Raw genomic sequence first — 24,443 nt, 5'->3', positions numbered from 1 at the left:
GTTGTTACAGGAATAATGTTGTTTTTGACTGATTTACCTTATATAATTATATAATTATTATCAGGAACAATAACAACGTATTAAAAGTATTTGGAAAACTCCCGATTCTTTCACTCCACCTGTTTATATTCAACTATAATTCATCACATTTATCAGTAACTTTATGAACCGATAGTGACGACAAGACAAATCAGCTCTCCTCGATGATTCGTTAATACATCGATTATACATTTGAAAATAAATACTAATGAGCGACGTATAAATATCCAAAACCTGCTTTGTCGTAATATGTTAAAACATGTAAAAGAAAACCTGCTCATTGTCTTCATTTATCCACATTAAAGGTTTTCACTGACTATTTCAGGGCCAATTAACAGTGAGTCATCAGCTCACAATATGCTGCAATAGTGTGTTTGTTTGTGAAAAGTAAACACTCTGAAGCCTCGCTGTTGATTTTCAGTGTATCTTTTAATGTACTCTCACAAGTTGGTGAACAGGTACAACTTTGTCGCTCACGGTACTAAATCACACATCCAGTGATAGTATAAATAGCCAACCTAATAATAATAGTACACATTTTTCAAATACATAAAATCATCAAGTATCCAAGTCTTAAGTTACGGACATCAAATAAAAAGGCATACAAAATATCGCAGACGTTGGAAGTCCAGTTTAAAGCGGGGGAAAAAGAAACAAAAAAGGTGAAAATCACATTTTGGACATGGCAGTTAATAAGTAAATGGAAAACTTGACAGAGGAAAGAAGAAAAAGTACGAGTTCCAAGACTTTAAGTTGACAAATATTGCAACAACGAAGCATTTAATATTAAAAAATAGTTGCTGAAAGGGCTTAAGTGTGTGTCAGACTTCCTGCACGAGACAAAGGCAACGGTTTTTTGTTCCGAGTAGAAAAATTAAACCTTTTTCCAAATGCCAGCAGGGGGCGACTCCCGCCTCTCCAGTGCCTTTGTTCCACTTTGATTGTAAGGCATTTATGGATGAACCATCTGATTTTAAGGAAGGCAAACCTCTTTCTAGTCAGTCTTCAAAACAGAACCCTAAAACTCAACAGGGGAGGAGACCAAATCATGAAAATATCCTCTTTCTTTTTTTAGCACATTCTCAGGAAAATGTAAACGTACGGAGGCCGATCGAAGTCTTAGGGGAAACGTTCACAGAAAACAATTCATCAAACATCTTACAATGACACACCACTCAGCGTTGTTGCCCTTTCTAATGCTTCTTTTTTTTTAATGGGCACATAAAGAGGAAACACTGCCGTCCTCATTCACACGACTCCTTTTTCTTTTTTCTTTTTTGACACTTGGATTTAGTGACAGTCACTTTTACCGCGCATGGTTTTCCAAATAAAAGTATTTTACACAATGACGAAGAAAACAAGCCTGCCGTAAGCGAGCAATTTTAGATTGAGCTCTTCCTTAGTGTGTGTTTGTAAGTGTGTGAGTTTGTAAATGTGTGTGTGTGTGTGTGCGTGTGTGGTGTTGGCGTGGCTCAGCGTTTGGCTCTACTGGATGCAGCAGTTATTGCGATGGCCGTTGGAATCTTTGAAGCGCAGGCGCATCTTTGGACGGTATTTTTCCAGGTAGAAGAGCTGCTTGCTGTTGAACGCTCCTCGACGTTTCCTGAAAGAAACGCAAGGCCGTCGTTATCCATCAGTTTGATGATTATCAAGAGCAGAAATGATCTGCCGTCATTGACGTGCAAACAGATATACTACATTAAGAATATTTTTGCCATTTTACGTCACTATCACATTTTAAATGTTTACCATTTCACAATAAAAATGTTGGAAAAACCTGGACTCAGGGAGCTGAAATGCTCGCCTGCTTTTCATCACATTGAAACTGTGTAGGAAGATCATTTTCACTCTACATTACTGCTATAAGATGTGAGAAAATAGGTGACGTAAGTACAGATCTTTAAGATAGCATTGATTTTAAAAGGTTAGCTTGATGCTGACTTGTTAAAATCAGTTTTCTCGCCGTCAGTTCAAGCACACTTTAAAGACGACATGAAGAAAAGACCATTTTCATTAATATATCCATGTAAAAATGACACTTCTGCTGCGTTTGTTCATGTTCCACTGAAAGCACATACAACCTGTTCAGCTCAGTTCTTATCTAATCTCTGTGTGTGTGTGTGTGTGTGTGTGTGTGTGTGTGTGTGTGTGTGTGTGTGTGTGTGTGTGTGTGTGTTTATATAAAGCCTGGAGATCACAGTCAGTGTTAAAAATGCTGTGTGTGTGTAATGAGTAACACTGGTGTGGTCAGGTCATTTCACACTGTGACTCATCATGAAGCACTCTCATCAGCTCACTATCACATTTATTTACGGCCCTGACTCATCGCTCTCTCTTTCTCGACTTGATGTGGAACAAAACCATGGTGTTTCTGTGAGGAACATCACAGTTACATCACAATTACATCACAGTCAGAGGACAAGCAGCAACATGAACTGACAAACAACAGATTTACATCAGATACAGCTCATAATAGTAAAATGTGAATAAAATGATTTACTTTGAGATTTCATTTTGACATCTAACATATCCAGGAGGCTGAAATGGCTTCAACTGAGCAAAACAATAAAAAGGTTTATTTTGATAATATTTCTATGAACTTACTGTCGAATGAACTGGACAGCATCTTCATATTTCATGCCACATTCTATCAGAGCGAGTGCGACCAGAACAGGAGCTCTGCACAGAAGAAGACCTTTGTTAACGTCAGAAACATGTCAAAACACTGATGAATGTCATCTGAACAAAGGTCAAATGCTGCAGACACTTTTTCCACAGAGCAGAATTAATGCTGATTTAATGTCAGGAAAAAAATATACTTATAATAAGTTTGAATCACTGAAAACAACATGAAAGTGCTCAGTGCTCACCTCCCCAGTCCTGCCACACAGTGGACAGCGATGCAGCAGCCAGGCTCCTCCCTAAACTTCAGTTTCAGCAGGTTCAGCCAATCGTCCACAATCTGGTTAGAGGGAGGAGCTCCATCATCGAACGGCCAATCCTGGAGAAGGAGGGGGGAGGGGCAAGAGGGAAATAACGTCATTGGACCAGATTCTTAGAAAGCAAAACAGTGTGAGGGCAGAGAGAGAAACAAGGGATAAACACTTCCTCTTCTGTTTTTCTTTTTAAACAAGCTCAATATAACAAGGAAAGTTAATTAAATTAATTTATTCGCAGACGGACAGAATATACATTTTCAAAAAACAATGAAGCCAAATCGTAAACCAAATGCTTCTCACTTAGCAACTTTTACCGATTTTACAAGAACGAATCGTCAACAAATAAGATTTGGTCAGATCAGAAAGATTGTTTTAATTATTGACAAAAGACCAATCGATAACTGGTTAATCGATTATCAAAATAGGCTCTGTCGTGTTTAATGGCTGAACAATTCATCAGAAATAATCAGTAAACACTTTGTATTTGATGCATTCAATAACTAACATTTCTTACACGACACTGGTGAAAAAAACAGGTCGACAACAGACAACAAACTCACCAGGACCTGGATTCCCTCTTTCACCACCAGAGTAGCGTCATATGTGGCCTCACAGACTCTCACCACAGTGGTGACTCCATATTTCTTTAGCTCCTGCAAATATATATCAGAGGATGAGCGAAGAAGAAGCACAGAAACAATCAAACACAAACCTCTGTTTAAAGATCATCTAACTCTATCATGCACTGTTCTATCGTTTTATCTTCCCATGAAACAGGTTTTAAAGCCTTCACAATCACGTCCACCTCCACCTTCTTGATTGTGAACACTGGGAGTGCAATGATTTAACCTCCAACTGTATATTCTTACCTCAATGAACTTGTTCAGGGTGGCATTGGTGGGATTGTGGGTGATGAGGAACCTCATGTTTTTGTAGGTGATCTCCACAGGGGCTGGTCTGTTCATACGAGCCATCGTGACAACGGGGGAAAAACCAGGATGTATAACGGAACCCAAAGAGTCTTCTCCACGGAGTGAAAACACCGATGTAAACACTGAGTTAAACTCAGAAGGAATGTCAAATGCAAAAAGGTCCGACAAGCTTCAAGAAACACAGGCACAGAAAACTCTCTGTTCTTCTTTGAGGTTGGCAAGGCTTTAAAAACCAAAGAAAGAAATAAGGGCTGCGACGGGCAGATGGAGGAAAACTGGGGGTTGGCGACCAAAAAGGGAAAAGAAACTCAAAACCTTCTCCTCTTTGACTAAAACTAAAGAAAAGGGAGAAAACAAAAACAAGGCTGGTTCCACCTTGATTCTGGCCAGGCAGAAGCCGACGAGGGCAGTGTGCAGCGGGTGGAGTTACCCCATCCAGGCCGACGTGTCGCTGGTTCTGGGAGGCGTCCCGGTCCTGCCAACGTTCCGGGGTCCCTCCTGTGGCTCAAGTGCTTGGGATGGATGGTGCGTTTGGCTGTTCACTCGTCTGCATATGCAGCGTGCTGAGCCTGGCAGTAGTCCCCGCTGCCCTTCAGAAACTCCATAAATGTGTGACCCAGAACACCACAGAACTGCTGCAGGACACAGAGGATCAAGACGGGGAAACGGATCGTTAAAACACATGTGTTCACACTGAGACGCAGGCTTCTCACAGTCCATTACAGCTCATGTAGTTCACGTCAACTGTTGTTGGTCTTAAGCCTTTGATTAAATATGTGTGACTTTGTTGTTTAAATGTGTTCTTTAGATAAAAGACACCACGGACACTTTTGATACATTTGATGGCTATGATACAGATTACGTGGATGACGATCAATAGATTCTAACAATAAGACTTATTGTAAGAATCTATTGATCATCATCCACAACCTGGAACATCAAAGGAATATTTCTATTCTATCTATCGGTGATCCTAGACAGTCTTGAATACATGTGGACAGGAATGTAACTTGGACGTACGGCAAGTGGAAATAAATGTGCAAAACCTTCACGTGACTTTCTCTTGCCTTCGTGATTGATGAATTAAAACAGTAGCTACGAGTCAAGCCCATAGGAACCTTAGTACAGCTGAAGACTTTACGTTGTACGTTTGCCACGACACAAACACAAACATTCGAGATGAATCATCAGAGTCTGAGGTCTTCACCACACGGATTATAACAATACGTTTTCCGCAACACGACATTTTAGAACGTCCTTCATCCACACGAAAACGCCCAAAACGACTCTAAACAAACGCTGTAGTACATATGCCAGGCCTGTATGTGGTGCTGTAACCCCGCTACACCACAAATAATCACAAATATTCAGTAATGCAGTGTAACTTGTGGATGTTGGGGAATGTTTTCAAAGTTATTCTCAACAACAAAAGCAGCAGGTGATGTATTTCTATGGTTTTAAGAGCTTCACACGATCCTTCCACAAGCACAAATAAGGACAGAGAATTATGGGATGTAGTCGTTTTTACTGGCCGGACACATCATGATTTAACTTGTTGACCGTTATAGACAAATAAGACATTCATCTGTACTACGGGAGGCAACTAACAATTGTGTTCAAAATCTATTCATCTGTTGATTATTTTCTTGATTAATTGGTTGGTCCAGAAACTGTGTATAAATGACACTGAAACTATTTGTGACTGAAGATGGTACAGATTACTTCACTCTTTTGTATTATTGAATTTGTGATTTAAAGAGATAGTGTGTGTATTTGTATTACTTACGATCATAAAACAACATCAGAATTGTACACTCAGTACATCATTAGTAATAACCAGCTAAACTCTGAGGGAAATGTTGATTTTCAAAAGACAAGCTAGAGTTGAATCATCTGTGTGTTGCTTATTGCATCTTTTCTCAATTCAATTTAACAAAAAAACACATTAAATATAAAGGAAGGTGAAGGAGGTAAACAGTTAACTTATCAATGTGATGGTTAAATATTCAGCAAATAAAAGAAGAGGCTTAGAAACCATGTGACTGTAATGTCAGTCTTTTCATTCACATCATCCAGTTCCACGTTCATTCTTCTGTGGTGACTAAGACTTATCTCTGTTAACTAGTAACTCCCAGTGTTTGCTTAGTGCTGCAGTGGAAACACACACATAAATGCACTTTTTCCTTTTACCAAATATTTGCAGTCACCACAAAGTCACACAAACATGGAAGAAATGAGCAGGAAAAACCAGGAAAGACCATCTCACCTGCCTGGATGTTAAAACGACTAAAAACAGAAAAGATGCGTCATCTGTGACATGAGGGTCAAATCCACTCTGACTGAGTCATCATGAGGCCTTCAGCAGGGGGCTGACATCACCATCATCACCATCATCATCATCATAATAAACCTGACTCACCGTCACTTTCACCAATCCTTCAATATTCAACATGTTTTTGCTCTTTACATCGTCAGGATTGAGTAATCAATGAAGGCCTGTGTCGCTCTGCAGCTAAACTAAAACAACACTAAGCTGCCTCAGCCTGCTTCATTAATCCGGTATATTCCGGCTGAAAACAGCATTTTGGTTCAAAACAACAACAAAACATCTCACTAAAAACAAAAATGGAGGAGAAAAAGACAGCGATGAAGGACAGAAGCAGTGGAATTAATAGATAACACTATTATTATTGATTAGTGAATGAATTCTAAAGTAATATGATAGTTCATTAATCAGTAAATTAAATTAAAACAAGCTCAGGGTTAAATTAACTGACATTTAGCACCAACACGTTCTTTAAACACCAATTATGTTTATGAGCATTTGTGCATTTGTATTATCTGTATATAAGCGTTCAGATAATGAATACTGATGTCATATCTGAGCATCTTCTTAAATCTTATTCCTATGAAGCAAATGAAGATCCATTAGGGAGAGAAGGATCCACACTGATTATCACATACTGATAATATTTAAAGAATTATATCAACATTTTGATGAATTACTATTTAAGTAAGGATAACAGTGATAAGAAACGTCCACCTCATCCCATACAATATATATTATTCTGTATTCTGTATATATAATTTATAGGGGTGGGGGAAAAAAATCTATTCACATAAGAATCTCGATTCTAATCATCCACGATTCTGAATCAATTCATAAAATTCAAAAAACTATTTTTAATTTTTACTTAAGTTTCTATTTTGAAAAACCACACAAAACATCACGTTGTGTTATTTGTGTACAGTTACTAAGAAACTTAGTAAGTAAGAAAAAGGCAGCTCGTCTAAGCTTTTATTTGTTCAAGTTATTTTTGTTGTACAGGAAGTAAGTTTTTATTTGTTTTGAATGAATAAATGTTAACTTTTGTCTGAAGTTTGCCTTTGTGTGATCACATGATCACATTATCTTATACAAACTGGATTGTTTTGATGTCATCATTTGCCTTAACACACTATGCATTCTATAAATTTTTGAATCGAGAATCGATTTTGAATCGAATCGTGAGCCACCCAAAGATTCACATCCCTAATGTCTATATAATACAGCATATTCACTGCACCTTATCTGTACATAATAATCTGTACAATATATTTATAGCGCTCACTAATTCATCCATATAATTGCATATTACTCTGCCTATCTGTAAATGACTTACATTTCATTCAGTGCATCATATCATATAATATTATTTTTTGCACTTCTGGTGAGACGCAAAATCACATTTTCATGATACCTGATACTTGTATTTGAGTAATGACACTAAAGTTGAATCTCATCTCTGGTTGTGTCATTTAGTCACAGAAGCTGTGACGTCTCCAGCTCGGTATCGGCCCCAGAATAATCCACATCGGTCGGACTGTCCGCTCTCCGTTAGCGGATCTTTCTCCTTTGTGTGTGCGGAGGATCGGCGCCATCACACACACACACACACACACAGAGCGGCGGAGGCCTGTGGACAAAACCGCTCGTTGTTTTCACTCGATTAAAACAGCGCTTCGATTAACCGACGGACAGCTCGTGTGGGCGAAAACCCACGCGTTAAATGTCTCACAGCGACTTCATTTGTTTCACATTAAAATGCGTCCGTTTATTTATGTACTAATTAGCCGCGGAGCAGCCGGGGAAGCTAGGCATCTGACAGCGGCTGCACCGACAGGAACACCGAGCGAAGCAGCTAGTTTTACAGCCGAACAACCAGGACAAGCCCCGGGTTCATTTACTCAAGTTAAAGCCAACACATGGGTCGTGTTTTTAATTAAAAACATTCGAGTCGTGTGTGTTTCTAACCGGGTTAAACCGGACGAGGCCGTGATTTGAAGCGAAAAGGCCAAACTGCAGCTGGAGACGCTAACGTAGTGATTTAGCGCTGAGGGAACAACACACACACACACATAGAGAGACATAGACACAAAATGGCAGCCACGTTTAGAAGCAGACAAAGCACGTAACTTACTGGGATATGCTTACTCATTGAAGATTGTAGCTTAATCATACAGCCGGTCCTCAGAAAAAGCTAAACTAAGTGAACGGTTCTTCACCATACAGTCCGCCGATGTTTGTCCGAACGGAGCCCGAGAGTCTCCTGATGGTCTCCTCCTTTCTTCACCATCACTTCCTGTCTGGATTTTCAAAATAAAACACTCGCATTTTTTTATAGCAGCACATTGCACACAACAGTGTTTCTCAAAGGTTTTATATGAGGACTTATTATGTGGATTAGCTTTAGCAGGGCCGGCCCAAGCCTCCATGGGGCCCTAAGCAAAATTAGATTTTGGGGCCCTCTGTTACTGCCAATAATAATGATTATGGATCATTCACACACTGACTATACTAAAGCTATTCTACTTATTCTACTCTGTCATAAATACAAATACACTTGTAAAACTAAATGTGAGAACTTTTTGTTCTGACACCAGATTTGCAAATTTACAGAAAAATCTTTCAATTAATATTTGGCAATATCAGCAACTCCCCCTACTGGCGACACAGAGAATCGATAAATAAAACTGTTTATAAATAAAATGTTAAGATATTAAGGTCTGAAAATCTAAAAATGTGAACAATCTTTGTAATACAAATATTTGACTTTTATATGTAAAAACACATTTAAATAACACAGCATTAAATAAAATAAACAAATACTTCAATAATAATGTAAATCAACAGAGGCACCCGGAACAAGGTAATAAAAATGGTTTATAAGTAATATATAAAGTTAAATAATGATAAGGTTACTCTATATTCTTTCTCAATACTCCACATACTGCATACTGAACAACTATATCAGATAATAATATTTCACACATTATTACTAAGAAAAGAACCTAAAAGATTACATTAATTCCTTTATGTTACATTGATAAAAGTCAAATCATAATTTACTTCTTTCTCTCTTTTGATGACCATCAATGAAAGTCTCAGTTGTTTTTGTAGAAAGTTATTTTTTGGATAATAATCTCCATTTTATGACCCTCTTGAAATATTATTTTGAAGAGAAACAGAAAACGTCACATGGCTTTTCCTGTATTGAATTATATCGAACTTGACGGAGCTCTGGAAACCCCACCCTGAAAATGTGAGCTGCCCAGACATCTCTCCATCTCTACATCCCTACATCTCTACATCCCTCCATCCCTCCATCATTTCCATCTCCATCATCTCCACTCTACAAAGACCAGCTGGAGATGCACCCACTGACCCTCACGTGGACATACATCATCAACATGTCCAGATCTAAGCTAAAAAAAATCTGTAAAAAATATATTTTGGACTTGATGCACCTGAAATAAAAACAATTATATTTTTCATACGCTCTAAATGAAATAAAAACTCTGTAAATGTCTGTCACTGATGGTAAATATGTATAAAAATAGACAAACATGGTGAGCAGAGACACTGAGCAGGAAGTAAAACAGGACTAAAGACACTCCTACAAAATAAAACAGGAAAGAGCACACAATACAAAGTAAAACAGCTGAGAACATGCAATCCTTGAAAACACAAAAACAAGACAAGAGTGAACAAAAAAACAACACAAATCCAAATAGAAAAACAACAGATCCTCAAAAGTAAGTTTAAATATCCCAAGAGTGTGACTCTAAGTTTACAAAGTGTTGTAAACACTCTGGAGCAGACTGTGAAACAGGTTTACACAAATATATGTTTACACATTCGTCACATAGTCAAGCTCACATTCCATTTTAGTTCCAGGAAATGGGCCTCGCTTGTGTTTCCTTGTATTCTTTATTACGATATTCTTCATCATAAACGTCAAGAGAGTTTCTATGGTCTTTGTGACCAAAACATGAGCAGAGCAGACCTTTAGTGTTCTACAGACTTGCTAAAATGGAAGATAAGATCATTACACATGTGTAAAACGCTGCATAAAAAAACTCCATCATTATTTCAACAAACCACAAGCAGCTAAAATACCATGATGTTAACCTGTAGACATGTAAATAAATAAGATTATTTTGTATCAGAATCATCTGTGTTTTTAATGTTATTTGAGCTGATAAAGTCAGAAATATTCCACTGTCTGTCACTGGTGAGTGTGCGGTTGTTGTTTTATTCATTTCTCTGGAACAAACACTTTTGCTGTCTGTCGGACACAGATCTGCTGAGCTCAGCTCTCTCTCTTTACAGCAACACAAAAGCCTCAGTGAATTGTCCTGAGCATCAGCCAATGAGCTCAGAGCTCCACGGCTCAGCGTCCATCAGCAGCTTCCACTGAGAACTCTGTGGATCAGAGAATCTTCTCAAACATCTCTATTGTACCAATTGTCTATAAAGATTAATGTGTGTGAGAAGCTCCGTCTTTACATGAGGGCTTTAAATTTATCAAATCATCTTTTTATGAAACAGAAAAATGAATGAAACCGAAGATTTCAAGGTAACAATTTAACATATTTAACGTATACATGCACACACATATATATATATATTAGAATGCTTTATTTTCAGTGTCTTTGAAGCATTATTTTGATCGGTCACATCTCAGAGTTGATCTTTGACGTCTTACCATTCATGTCATTCTGTGTTTTAGAGAAGAAACGAAGACCAAACCGACGGCACAGGGATGAGCAGCAAGAAGGGAGTGAAGGTGACGGGGAGATATGTGCCGTCTGTGGACTGGAGCAGCAGCAGCAGTGGAGGACGAGGTCCATCCATCATCCACCCTCCGTCCTCTGGTGGTCTTCTGCCTCCCAGGCTGCAGGAGCGAGGAGGTGATCACAGGACGAACCACGACCGGACAAAGGAACCCGATGTCTCCAGACAAACCATGGAGGAGCTGAAGACCAGGCTGAGAGACAGTCCTCTGCTCAGCATCCAGGTACAAGATGAGGGCAAGCCAGGGATTCCTTATACCTACCTCCATGGGAGGAGCAGCAGCAGGGGTGGAGGAGAAGGTGGTGGGAGGCCCAGTGGATATCAGGAACATGGGAAACCTCAAAGAGTGCTCAGCACATTCAAACCCTACCCTGTAGCTTCCAGAAGGGGGAGCAGCTCCAGAGAGAGCACGTCTATTCAGACGACTCCCAGTGTGGATTCATCCAGCTCATTCAGGTCTAATGTCAACACCAACAGGCCGTCAGACATGAGTGGTGCATCCTGGGAGGAGACTTTTCATACAGGTCAGTGAAGGTCTTCAAGGAACGTCAAGAAACGTTTAGTTTTGATTGAAGTTTGGAAAAATCTACAAGTTAGAAAATCACTGAACCTTTGACAAAGAGTTTTCAGCTCGAGTCAAGTTGTGATTTAAAGCTCGCTGTGTAATGATTTTTTACTGTTTCTGTTTCTCGTTTCATCTCAAATAAACTCCTGAGTCTTTACCCGAGGAGTAAACTCTATCTGTGCATTTTTAATTGTTTTCCACAGATAACAGGAACCCGACAGTGGAGTTATCTGGTAACCAGAGGTTCACTGCAGCCATGGAGCAGATCAAGCAGCAGATCGCCCGAGAGAACACAACCTTTGTCCGCTTTGAGGCCACTGATCTCCACGGGGTGTCCAGGTCCAAGACTGTACCTGTTCGCTTCTTCCATGTAAGCTCATGAATCAATCTATCTATCTATCTATCTATCTATCTATCTATCTATCTATCTATCTATCTATCTATCTATCTATCTATCTATCTATCTATCTATCTATCTATCTATCTATCTATCTATCTATCTATCTATCTACCTACCTGCGTCCACAGGAGAAAGCCGTGTACGGAGTTCCGATGCCGAGAAGTTACCTTGAGCTAACCCTGAGCACACAAAGCAGTGAAGTGGACAACGTCAACACGACAAACTTCAGCAGTGACGTCCTTTTGATTCCTGACCTTTCGACCTTCAGGGTTCTGCCGTGGGCGGAGCAAACCGCCCGGGTCATCTGTGACCCCTGCACGGTGACAGGAAGTCCTCTTCGAACATCTCCACGCCTCATCGCCAAGCAGCTCCTCGGCCAGCTCCAGAACCTGGGCTTCTCCCTGCACTGCTCCTTCACCTACGAATGCTGTGTCCTGGGAACGCCGGACCGGATCGGACCAAAGATGCTGCTGTTCCCTGCCACCACCCTGCTCAGCAACCACGACCTGCCTTTCTTCCAGCAGCTGGTGGACAACATGTACTGCATGGGTGCAGACATAGATAGCATCTCTTCTGCTAGCGGGCCCGGTCAGATGGAGATCAACCTGCGACCAGAGTTTGGGATCTCGGCTGCAGACAGTGCTTTCACCTTCCGCACTGGCATCAAAGAAATGGCTCGTAAACACAGCTACGTTGCCAGCTTCTTCACCGACGACGGCCTCAACAACGCCGGGGTGCTCTCACACAGTCTGTGGGACGCTAACGGACGACGCAGCCTCTTCCACGGCGGGGAGAAGGTCGGCGAGCTGTCTGAGATTGGCAGAAAATGGCTGGCCGGGCTCCTCACACACTCTGCTGCCCTGAGCTGCCTGATGTCGCCTGGAGTCGGCTGTCGAAGTCACATCGCCAAGACGCTCAAAGACCCCAAACAGACGCTGTACGCCACCTGTGGCTGCAACGATAACAGCAGCTCCTTCAACATCAAATTCCACGGTGGGAGGGAGACGCACATAGACAACAAGCTGGGTTCAGCCATGGCCAACCCTTACATCGCCCTGGCTGCTACGGTGGCTGCAGGACTGGACGGAATCACACGGAACCTGAGCGTTGAGAGCGTTCTGAGCAAAGGCCCGGGTCAGCAGAAGGAATTTGCAATTCCCGTGAAGCTGGACGACGCTCTGGAGGCTCTGGGTGAGGATCACGTGATCTGCAGCATGCTCGGAGAACCCTTTGTTCAGTATTTCATCGCCATGAAAAAGTACGAGATCGAGACCCAAGAACTGGACGACGAGAGGAACAAATGTCTGGAGTATTTCATCTAGAACTGAAGAGTCCTGGAATCTGGAAATCCTTAAATCACAAATCTGATCAACACACGAGACGAGGATCAACAATTCCCATAGATATAAATATGGTGATTCAAAAATCACCATCAGTGCAAATTAATAATCAACTCACTTCACTTCATATCGCTAAACATGTGCATGTGGTCATATTTGAGAGGTTTAGTGCATAATTATCCATCAACAAAAATAAAAAAAATTGTTTAAAATGAACAAATGTACATTGTGTAGAAATACTGAATTACTTTCATAGAAAAATAACACATAATTCAATTGTTTCTTAAAATCTATAACTGATATTTTACAGCAACTTAAAACTTCATTATCAAACAAACGCAATCAAATCTATTTATTTCTTCATATGTAATAAATAAATGCTGCAGGTACTGGCACATGCAGTACCCGGCTTGTCCCACTAGGGGGCCGTAGCCCACACTATGGGAATTGCTGATCCAGATAAAGTCTTGTTGCTGCTGGAGTTTGTTCAAACACACAATAAAAACGATGAGGAAACAATGTTAACATATAAATGTCCAAACCTGTATCAATATTATCAACATTAAAATGTCAGAATCATTTCAAAATAAAGGTACAAACAAACAAAATCATCTGGATCTGTGTATTTAACAATGTTTTTTCTTTCTTTTGGCTTCACCATCTGTGTTTAACCATCCATCGCTTCATGTTAGTATTTTAAATAAAGTTTTTCTGCTCTAAACATGAAGATACTTCATAGACACATCAGTCTTCACACTGTTTCTGTCCCCAATGATAAAACAACAATAATACACATTTACATACAACGTTTTTTAATTGTATTTTTAATACTTACAGTGAATATTTTTACAGTATTGTCAGTATTTGGGTTTTTAATTCACATTTTTGTACAAATTGTGAAATTTTCCCAATTTTGTGCTTTAAGTTTTAAAAAGCTTTATATTTTAACGCTCTCGTCTTTCTCTCAAGAAGAAAACAAACTGTAAAAGCTCGTAAAACAGGTTTGTTTAATGAAACACTTTCAACATCTATAATCATTCTTTAACCACAAAACCACATATTCACTTTAATGGTTAATTAAACCTGGTTATTCTTGTTTATGGTACCTTATCTTTGCAGACGAGTTTTATACATTACAATAGTTGTTAACAGAGTTTAAGTCTAAACCTATTTTGTACAATAAATAATATCAGATAATGTGGTACAGGATGTGGGTCGTGTTTCAGTGAGAACAAATATTCTGTTGAACGTGTAAACCTTTAAACTGATGATGACATTGAACAGAAGTATAAGTGCAGCCGTTCTGGACTGAACATACGTTTGAACACATTCACAAACAAACCAAATAATCATTTACAGTTCAGCTTCTTGATAGAATCATTAGAAGCTTCACCATCATATTCTCTCTGCTTTTAGAGACTGGTGTTTACCATGTTTAGGGTAAAATAACATGTCACTAAATGTTATCTGATGCTGCCTAATGATTTAATGTCAGAAATTAAATCTTCCCTACTAAGTTCTTAGCCACAACATGAAAAAAACAACCAATAATCCTCTAAAGCAGAGGTGTCAAACTCATGTTCACTGAGGGTCATAATGTTACCCTCAAAGGGTCAGATGTTACTGTCATACACAATAAATGTAACTAAATGTAACCAAATATCATGTAAAATAAAGATAACTACTCTGTAACATGTTGATAAATAACTTTGTATTTTCTTTCTGTATTTATTACTTATTTCACTCATGGCATGATGCATATACAATGATACACTGTGATCTAGTGGCGGTGTCGTCACTTTGCCGTGCCGTGCATCGTGGGAAATGTAGTTTATAGTCAACGCACGCCTTAAAACAGCACAGACCTATTTTAACACAGATTTTTAAGACCAATTAATCACTCGCGGGCCACATAGAATGAGGTGGCGGACCACACTTGGCCCCCGGACCTTGAGTTTGACACACATGCTCTAAAGTGACATCTCGGTCCATGTAAAGGTTCAAGCTGTGAATTCACGTACAGAAGGAGACTGGAAACAGAACCAAGGCCCAACGGCCTAGTTTTTACAGAGTTAGTTTTAGAGCGTTAGCTTGTAGCTAACTTGCGTCTGTCCTCCCTGTGACAGAGTTCATCAACAACACACACATTAGCCACCATGACACCACTGTTTTAGCCACATTAGCAACACTTGCTCTGAAGTGAGTGAAGTCAAAGACTGTTCTGCAAACTTCTGATCGCTGCAGCTGCCAAACATGTGACACACCCATCATCACCATCATCATCATCATCATCATCATCATCATGTCAGTGTGGGTGCAGTGAAATGTTGCTGGTACAGAATTCCACTTCACCACCGTTTACACAAACGATGCAGTGAGTTTAAACTGAACTAACCACACACTCTGTTCTGCTCCTGAAGACTCTGACTCTGCAGTGGAATCATATGGTTCTGATCCAGGTTGATCTGACACCACTTCAGTTTTTGACGTTAACCTTCACTTGTTCTTACCGATCAGATTTCCCACTCGCTGCATGAATCTTCCCAGTTTGTTGTCTGTGCCGCTCTGTGTCTGATAGTCGACGTCTCTCTCAGATGAATACATGCTCGTCATCCTCATGGATTTATCCATGGGAATCCTCTCAGTGCTGAGCAGATACTCGTACCTGCTGTAAGCTTTCTCTCTCCTGGTTTGGTAAACGGTCGCCCCGTCGTCGTCCAGATCGTTCTTTGAGCCTCGATCCTGCTCAGACGTCAGGTTCGTCTTTCTCTTGCTCGAACGATGAGGCGATAACCGTGGGAACGCAGCTTTATGCCTCTCGCCCTCTGCTGGACTGCTGGAGTTGTGCACCCTGGAGGTGGTCGGTGATTGACCTTTCCTGGACGTTTGTGCTGCAGCAGGCGTCTGTGAATGGTCTCCTCTGACAGGTTGGTTCGATCCTGACGTATTGTGTGATCTGAACGACGACTTCCTGTGGACAGACTTGTCCTCTTTTTTAGAAGCTTTCTCTTTCTTTTCGTCTGACGAAAGCATGGACTGGACTTTCATCCTCATGGAGTTCTTCCTCTGAAGTGACGCGTCCTCTCGTCTCTTTTCTGAGTGACTTCCCTTGGTCTCTGATGAATGCTGATGTTCTGGGTTTGAGACCTTCTGTGATTGGTCTACATCTTTAGAAACTGACTTCTTCTTTTCTTTAGGAGTAGCTGAGCCTGAACTGTTCGCCAGTTTCCCGAGAGAACCACGACTCCCTCTGACTTCACCTGTATGCTGTGATTCTGCAGGAGAGCTTATTTTACCTTTTGGATCTGCAGTTTCTTCTTTGCTGCTTTCCTCACATCCGTTGTGGGTCACGTCTGAAACGTTGATGCGAGTGTTAGAACTGTCTTTCTCTTCAGGGATCTCCATCAGAGACTCCATGGTCCTCAGGTGCTGGATGCTGAGAGTGCTCGTCTGTAAATGAGAGAGTTTGAGCGACTGTTCGCTCATTTTCATGTCTAAATCAGCAGCTGACACAGTCCTGGACAGAGGCTCGCTGCCTCGCTCACGCTCCCTGATTTTGTGAATCGGCGAATCCACAACACGGCCATTTTGTGCCTGTGGATCTAACTCCGCCCCGCTTTGCTTCACGTCCAGATTCCTCAGTGACGACATGTATTTGGGTCTTTCTAGAGTCTGGTACGTGGACCTCAGGGACTCTTGGCTCTGCCTGAGGTTGGTATAATCCTGCAGACTCAACCTCTTTTGCCTCATCTCCTCCAGCCTGGTCTTAATCTCCCTGGATCTGTTGTGAATGAGCTGCGACTGGTGGTCGTTCAAACCCGTGTGGCTGCTGTACGGCGAGACGAGCGGCGACAGAGCGTCCGTGGAAGCGTCCAGAGGAGCCTCGTTTTCGTTAAAGTACGTGTCCATCTTCCACCGGTTCAGCGAGGTTTCCGAGTTGAACGGGATGAGGTTCTGGTCCGTGCCGTAGCGAGAGCGATGGCGAAGGTGCTGCTGAGATAACCTGCCCCCCCCTCTCAGGTGAGACTTAGTCCGGTCATGTGATCCGACGTCCTTGGTTCCCATCCTGAGTCGAGTCATTGAGTTCAGCTTCTGCAGCTCTCCGCCATAACTGTGTCCTCGCACCAGCGTCCCCATCTCAGGACAGTGAGACTGATGAAGACGGTCCTGGACGCTGACGCCTCTCGTTAGCACGTTAGCGGCGTTGTTCAGCCTGTCGTCCTGAGCGCTCCTGATGCCGTGCAGACCTCTGGGCGTCGTGTGGAGCTGGTGGAGGGAGAGTTGGCTGGAGTTTGGACTCTGTAAGGTCACCGTGTCTCTCAGGTACAGAGTCGACAGCTTCTCCCTGGACAGAACCTCGGGAACCGTGGAGCGAGCGTACAGACGCCGGAACTCCTCGTCATAGGAGCTGACCAGCTGACCGGTGACCACCAGAACCATGCTGAGGTGGATCTTCTCATAAGACCACGTATAACTGAAAGGGTCAAAGGGAGACGCTGTCAACACAAGATAGATAGATAGATAGATAGATAGATAGATAGATAGATAGATAGATAGATAGATAGATAGATAGATAGATAGATAGATAGATAGATAGATAGATAGATAGATAGATAGATAGATAGATAGATAGATAGATAGATAGATAGATAGATAGATAGATAGATAGATAGACTCTTAGACGTAAGGGGTCTTCTACAATGGCAGAGGTTCTACCTGGAACCATTTGCTTCTGGAAAAACCCTTTCCTGAAGAAAGGGTTCCAGGTGGAACCTTGATAAAAAGGTTCTACCTGAAGCCAAAAAGGGTTCAAGAGGATAAGCCTAAGAACCTTATATTGTTCTACTGATCACTTTTATTTCTCAGTGCAGATAGATAGATAGATAGAATCTTAGAAATAAGGGTTCCAAAAGGTTCCTTCGACAAGGGCTGAGGTTCTACCTGGAACCATTTGCTTCTGAAAAAGCCTTTCCCGAAGGGTTCTTGGTAACACTAATGGTTCCAGTAAGGACCATTTTGATTCAGAGAACCCTTTAAAACCCCTTTCCTGAATAAAGGGTTTTTAAAAAGGTTCTTGGTGGAACCCTCCAAAAGGGTTCCAGGTGGAAGCCAAATAGGGTTCTCCTATGAGGACAAGCCGAAGAACCTTATATGGTTCTACTTAGCACTTTTATTTCTAAGTGTAGATAGATAGATAGACTCTTAGAAATAAGGGTTCCAAAAGGGTCCTTCTACAAGGGCTGAGGTTCTATCTGGAACCATTTGCTTTACCTTTCCCAAAGAAAAGGTTTTTCAAGAGTTCTTGGTAACATTAATGGTTCCAGTAAGAACCATTTTGAGCCAGAGAACCCTTTAAAGGCCCTTTCATGAATAAAGGGTTCTTGGTGGAACCTTTATAAAAAGGTTCTAGATAGATAGATAGATAGATAGATAGATAGATAGATAGATAGATAGATAGATAGATAGATAGATAGATAGATAGATAGATAGATAGATAGATAGATAGATAGATAGATAGATAGATAGATAGATAGATAGATAGATAGATAGACTGACCTGTACGTTCCATATAAAACTGTCTGACAGTCGATCAGGATAAACTTCTGCTCCATTTCTCCATAAAACTTCACTCCAGACTGACACTGGTACTGTTGACCCTGGACGGTCCGAACCCGGATGTTCTGACAGACAAAACAGAGAGTTAGCCACGTTAGCCTGAGGAAGCAAAGACAAGTCAAACTGAAGGAGAATCTCGACGTTCTAAAGTAGATGCAGATTATTCTAAAGACCAGGAAACAATAATGAAATAAATGACCTGACTGACATAATAACAGTGACCTCTCATGTCGTGCAGCTTCATGTGTCATTAGCTTTAGAAAAGAACAGCATTGCATCAGAAGATGGAATGTGAAAAATCCTGCTGACAAACGGAAGCTTCACAGACTCAGAGTTCAGAGAATCTGCAGAGACATGATGTTCAGATGATCTTCACAGGGTTTGATCTGAGACATAAACCAAGGATAATCTCACAGAGAGAAGAAAGAAGACATCGTCAATGTCTGAAACTGTAAACGACAAATCAATTAAAATATTCATGACTATTGGCTTCAACACTGATAACTCACACACCCTTTATAATTCTGGACAAGATTAAACTTGTGTCTCAGTCTTTTCTCAGGTATTTGGATGTGGCTACTGGCTATGTGATTTACACTGAGCTCTCAGAGACGTGTTCACTGTGTTCACTGTGTTCACTGTGACGACTTCAGCGTTCAAACATCAGCATCTGATGTTTCTGCTCGACAGGAAAATCCAGCTCCACCATCAGTCGTGTCCTCCGGCTGCTTCACAGCACAGAGACGAAGACGACGTGGAAACAGCGCGGTAAACATCGCTGTTTCCACAAAGGGCGTGGAGCAAATGTCAGACTGAGACTCTTAAATCCTCCTGCCAACAACAGAAAGGTCGTCCACAGGCAACACTTCTGCAAACACACGACCAGAGGAGGAGTTTCTCAATCTCATCAATTAGACTCTCATCTTTGCAGTTTACACCGATACACACACACACATATATATATATGTATATATATATATACATATATATATATACATATATATGGTTTTACACTTAAATCAGTGTGTGCAGCCATTTTCATTAAAACTCATTGTCAGCAGAGTTGAGTTCTGGACTGTGGACAGAAGAGACACAGTGGGATGATAGAGATGAATTATAGTTTTAGATTCACAGCTTAATCAACACCAAACTGAACCAAACTGGACTGAACTGGAGTTAAAGACTGAGGTGATTTGAATGTTTTTAAATAAACGCTCTGAGGTGATTCTGTGCTCATCTGTTATTCACTCTGTAAGAAAACCACACAAACACATGTAAACAAACGTCTCTGCACGATATTAAAAATGACATTAAACGTCGACTTCAATCGTCTTTTTTCTCTTTCGTCGCTCAGTCAACGTTGTTACTGTGACTGTTGTTTAACTCTTTGTGATTCAGACTCACAACTGGAATGAAACTCAGCCGATTTCAAACGTCCACCACGGTCTAACAAAGCTGTGAAGAAATGTGCAAGAAAACATCAGATCTGTGTGAAAAACACTGAGCGTCAACCAAGACCAAACAATCTGTCACCTCATTATTGTTATTATTATTGTTATTATTATTATTATTATCATGTCACGAGGCTCATAAATGTCTGAATATTCAAAAGTCACATTTTATCACGTCCTCCAAAACATTTCAGGCCTTAATCAACCACCGTTAAATCTGTTAAATCTGTGTGTAATCTGCAGATTAAACATTAAACAACCAACCAGGCAGACAAACAGACAAATAAACATATAAATAAACAGATAAACAAACAAACAGACAAACAAAAACACAGACGGGTCTGAAATCATCTCCATGCAGACGTTAACAAACCATTAAAGCAGATAAACAGACATGAGAGAAAACACAGATAATAATAATATAATCTAAACAGTAGCTTCCTTCACTTTGACCTCTTCACCTCATCACTGCAGTTCCTCTCATGACCACCAGAGTGTTCCGTCCAAACACAAACACAACATTATGTTTAACATAATCAGCTAATTCCACTTCCTCTAAAGTCTGACTCATGGTAAATAAATAAATAAATAGATAAGTAAATAAATAAACAAAGCTCTTGTTTGTGCTGTAAACTGTGGGAATAACACACAACTCCTTATATGGACGTCCTGAGGCTGTGTGTTTATAGGTCACATATTCAGATTGTAAAGTATATGAGACTCTGTGTACTGCAGTATTTTCTTGTGTACATAAACGTATAAAGTGTGTATTTAAACACAGACGTGACGCTGACCTTGAGCTCCTGGATGTTGACGCCCACTCTGTGAGACATGGTGAGGAAGCTGGAGAACTGGGCGTCGTCCAGGAGGATGTAGACCACCACGCCCCTCAGGGTGGCGCTGACGACCTCTTTGAAAATGTCCACGTCGGTGAAGATGTCCATCGCTATGGCGATGACCTGGAGACACACAGGGACGGTTACTCACTCACTCACTCACTCACTCACTCTCCCACACCAAAGTCCTTCATGGAGAAAACCAGTGAACAAACATCAGAGTTGATCATCACGTCAGTGTTTGAACGTCTTTGTTCATATTTACCTCAGTGACTGATTTTCTCTGTGGACTTTGGTGAAACTCAGTGAATCATGAAGAAAACACACATAAAATCTCTTTCACTGACTTTTTTAAATATAACGGATTAAAAACAGTTTTCTCAGCAGACACACAGGTTTTTGTTTGGTGTTATATTGTACTTTGATATTATGTCCGTATTGTATTTGTATTTATAACTTTATATTGTATTTGGTTGAACATTTAAATGTGTTATATGTAGACGATGAGTGAGAGTGAATCTATATTTCACGTCTCTGGAGTCGTCGTCGTCTTCGTCGTGGATCTTAATATCGAGCACAAGTCGTGACTCGTCTTCATGTGAAACTGTTTAAACTGTTGAATCTTTACATCGTGTTCAGAGTGAAGCTCAAACACAGACTGTGATGTTTCTTTATTATTTAAATCATCACTAATGAGTGGCCTCAGGTCTTTACTTTCTCCCTCATGATGTGATCTGAGGATCTGATGATAAATGTCAGACTGTTAATGTGTTCAAATATGTCACTTACTCCAGCTTTAAATAAAGGTTTGGATACAAAAAACAATGTATTTTCTTGCTGTTAAAATGTGTTAAAATGTGTTAAATGTCAACATTTCTTTCCTGACAGACTCAACTATGAGCGAGTCTGAGCAGCTCTGACCTTCACACACACACACACACACACACACACGCACACGCTAGCGCACACACACACACACACACACACACACGCACACACACGCGCACATTCACACTGAAAATCTATGTTTTATTTCATTATTTGACTTTAATTCTGTGATTATATCTGTAATTATCATCATATTAGAAGCTTTAACATTTGAAAAGAAATGTTGTAGTCAGTGTGTGTGTGTGTGTGTGTGTGTGTGTGTGTGTGTGTGTGTGTGTGTGTGGGTGTGTGTGTGTGTGTGTGTGGGTGTGTGAGTGTGTGTGTGCGTGCGTGTGTGTGTGTGTGCACTACACTGAAGTATGCGGTGATATTTCTTCTCCTCTGAGTTAAACCAACGCCTTTCATTGTGTGTTTGATAAAATGCTTTTGTAGTTTTGAACTTTCTCTTTGTCTCTGAGTGTGTGTGTGTGTGTGTGTGTGTGTGTGTGTTTGAGTGTGAGAGAGAGAGTGTGAATGTGTGTGTGTGTGCATTCATTTTTCTGTCATAAACACTGATCTTGTCAGGACCAGAGACCAAAACCTGATCTTAAAGTGATCAGGTTTTTCTTTCAGGACTTTACATATGAAAGGAAGTCAGTGAGAGTCCTCACACACCTGCGAGTGTGTGTTTGTGTGTGTGTGTGTGTGTGTGTGTGTGCGTGTGTGTGCGTGTGTGTCCTCATTAACAGTCATTAACAGTCATTAACACAGCTCAGTATCTGTGTGTCCTCACCTTCCTGGCCTCCTGGATCTGCTTGCGAACCACCTCCTTGATGCTGGGCGTGCTCTCTCTGGGCGGCTGGAACAGCAGACTGATGCTGGTGTCGGTGCCGTCCAGCGTGACCTCGGGCCAGCCCAGGTCCAGGTCCGGCACCTCCTCGTCCGACTCCATGGGGAAGTACGTGGAGGGGCTGAACGCCTCGGCCGTGACCTCTCTGACCTCTGCGTCGTCGTCGCCGCCGCCGCCGCCGCCGCCGTCATCGTCCTCCGCCGACGGGGACTCTGCGTTCTGCAGGATGAAGAAGATCTCCTCCTCCGACAGGAAGTGGCTGATCTGCTCGGCGCTCAGGAACTCCTCGTAGGCGTCTCGACCTCCACAGAGCAGAGCGTAGATGGCCAGGCGGTACGTTTCTTTGTAGTGAGGCTGGACGTACAGAGGACTGTCGTCTTCCTTCAGAGAGGACAGGCCCGACAGGCCGGACGTCATGGTCCTGAGTGTGTGTGTGTGTGTGTGTGTGTGCGAGTGTGTGTGAAGCATGCAGCCACAACACACACTGGAAACCTCAATGAGAGAGAGAGAGAGAGAGAGAGAGAGAGCAGTTAAAGACATGAAAACCTGTCTGTCCAGTGTGATTCAGCTAGATCAACATGTTCATGGAGTCATGTGATGACTCCTGTAAGCAGTTAGCCTGGAGCAGGAGCACTCACACACTCACACACTCACACACTCACTCATATTCACTCTTATTCACTCACATTCATTCATTCACTGCTCAGGTCTGTGCAGAGAGAAAAGTCAAAGTCTTACCTGGTGAAAGGCCGACTTTCCTGTGGTCTGTGGTGTGTGTGTGTGTGTGTGTCTGTGGTGTGTGTGTGTGTGTGTGTGTGTGTGTGTGTGCTGTACCTGCCCTGTTAACTCCACTGACACATTAGGCCCCGCCCCCCTGAGCTCACCTGTGTGTCAGGAGCAGGTTTGTTTACCTTCTGTCTTCTCTGTGGATCTGGACTCACAGAACAGTTTGTGTCCATTTATACTCAGATTCATCTCATCAACAAAAATAGTTACACATTTAAAGGATTTTAAACTCTTCATCCTTATATTTATTTAAAAGTTATATTTTGTATATTCTCATAAACAGATTTTTTTAAACACTTTTTAAAGTTTTCCTGTCACACTGCATTTTTAAAATGAGATCATTTCCAAACTCGTCTCTCTGAAAACTTTGTTATATGGAATTATTCATTATTTCTTGCTTTGAATATTATTTTAAACTGAATCTGTAAATTTAAGTATTTCATAGTAGTTCATTTATTCATAATGAAGAGTAAAGAATATAATGTATAACAAGTACTTTGTGACACATGTTTAATATGTGGTTTCCAACAGATTTAAACAGAGTTTAATGTCATTTACTGTTTATATGTTTACATCAATAGAGTTTTACTTTTAGATTTCTCTAACAATATTAAATTGTTTTGTTTAAATTTAAGGACAATTTATGAAAAAAAGCTTTTGCAAATCCACACCGGAACAGAAAATACATTGTCATCTGCAAATAAC

At 41.0% G+C, this 24,443-nt stretch overlaps 4 protein-coding genes across 4 annotated transcripts; 1 reads left to right on the top strand and 3 right to left on the bottom strand.

The window, feature by feature from the left end:
- Nucleotides 1-467: 467 nt before the first annotated feature.
- Nucleotides 468-4,328, bottom strand: ptp4a1 (protein tyrosine phosphatase 4A1). Its single transcript, XM_083909118.1, has 5 exons — nt 3,848-4,328; nt 3,539-3,631; nt 2,910-3,040; nt 2,644-2,718; nt 468-1,642 (listed from the first exon to the last, which is right to left on the bottom strand). Exons 1-5 carry the CDS (start codon nt 3,950-3,952, stop codon nt 1,525-1,527), a joined length of 522 nt encoding a protein of 173 aa, XP_083765244.1. The 5' UTR covers nt 3,953-4,328; the 3' UTR covers nt 468-1,524.
- Nucleotides 4,329-4,336: 8 nt separating this feature from the next.
- LOC310943522 (uncharacterized protein) lies at nt 4,337-8,506 on the bottom strand. Its single transcript, XM_083909119.1, has 2 exons — nt 8,371-8,506; nt 4,337-4,545 (listed from the first exon to the last, which is right to left on the bottom strand). Exons 1-2 carry the CDS (start codon nt 8,407-8,409, stop codon nt 4,450-4,452), a joined length of 135 nt encoding a protein of 44 aa, XP_083765245.1. The 5' UTR covers nt 8,410-8,506; the 3' UTR covers nt 4,337-4,449.
- Nucleotides 8,507-10,785: 2,279 nt separating this feature from the next.
- Nucleotides 10,786-13,432, top strand: lgsn (lengsin, lens protein with glutamine synthetase domain; the record flags this gene model as incomplete). The annotated part of the gene is made up of 4 exons (XM_083909684.1): nt 10,786-10,809; nt 10,963-11,551; nt 11,796-11,962; nt 12,121-13,432. The coding sequence occupies 4 exons, from the start codon at nt 10,786-10,788 to the stop codon at nt 13,312-13,314; spliced, it is 1,974 nt and encodes a 657-aa protein (XP_083765810.1). The 3' UTR covers nt 13,315-13,432.
- A 2,396-nt stretch (nt 13,433-15,828) lies between these two features.
- LOC310943987 (uncharacterized protein) lies at nt 15,829-23,369 on the bottom strand (the record flags this gene model as incomplete). The annotated part of the gene is made up of 4 exons (XM_083909683.1): nt 15,829-17,806; nt 18,889-19,013; nt 21,194-21,358; nt 22,896-23,369. The coding sequence occupies 4 exons, from the start codon at nt 23,367-23,369 to the stop codon at nt 15,829-15,831; spliced, it is 2,742 nt and encodes a 913-aa protein (XP_083765809.1).
- Between the last annotated feature and the right edge of the window lie 1,074 nt (nt 23,370-24,443).

The sequence above is a fragment of the Microchirus variegatus genome (assembly GCF_963457635.1).
Source record: "Microchirus variegatus genome assembly, chromosome: 23".
Lineage (NCBI taxonomy): Eukaryota > Metazoa > Chordata > Actinopteri > Pleuronectiformes > Soleidae > Microchirus > Microchirus variegatus.
Note: the sequence above shows the minus strand (reverse complement) of the source record. Positions and strands in the feature narration are given on the sequence as shown.

Excerpts from the sequence above, each read along its gene's own strand:
- ptp4a1 (XM_083909118.1), bottom strand. The coding sequence starts at position 3,952 with ATGGCTCGTATGAACAGACCAGCCCCTGTGGAGATCACCTACAAAAAC. Across the intron at positions 3,632-3,847 it reads CCCTGAACAAGTTCATTGAG|GAGCTAAAGAAATATGGAGT; the intron begins GTAAGAATATAC and ends ATATATTTGCAG. Across the intron at positions 3,041-3,538 it reads AAGAGGGAATCCAGGTCCTG|GATTGGCCGTTCGATGATGG; the intron begins GTGAGTTTGTTG and ends CTCCTTCTCCAG.
- LOC310943522 (XM_083909119.1), bottom strand. The coding sequence starts at position 8,409 with ATGATTAAGCTACAATCTTCAATGAGTAAGCATATCCCA. Across the intron at positions 4,546-8,370 it reads CAATGAGTAAGCATATCCCA|CAGTTCTGTGGTGTTCTGGG; the intron begins GTAAGTTACGTG and ends TGTGTCCTGCAG.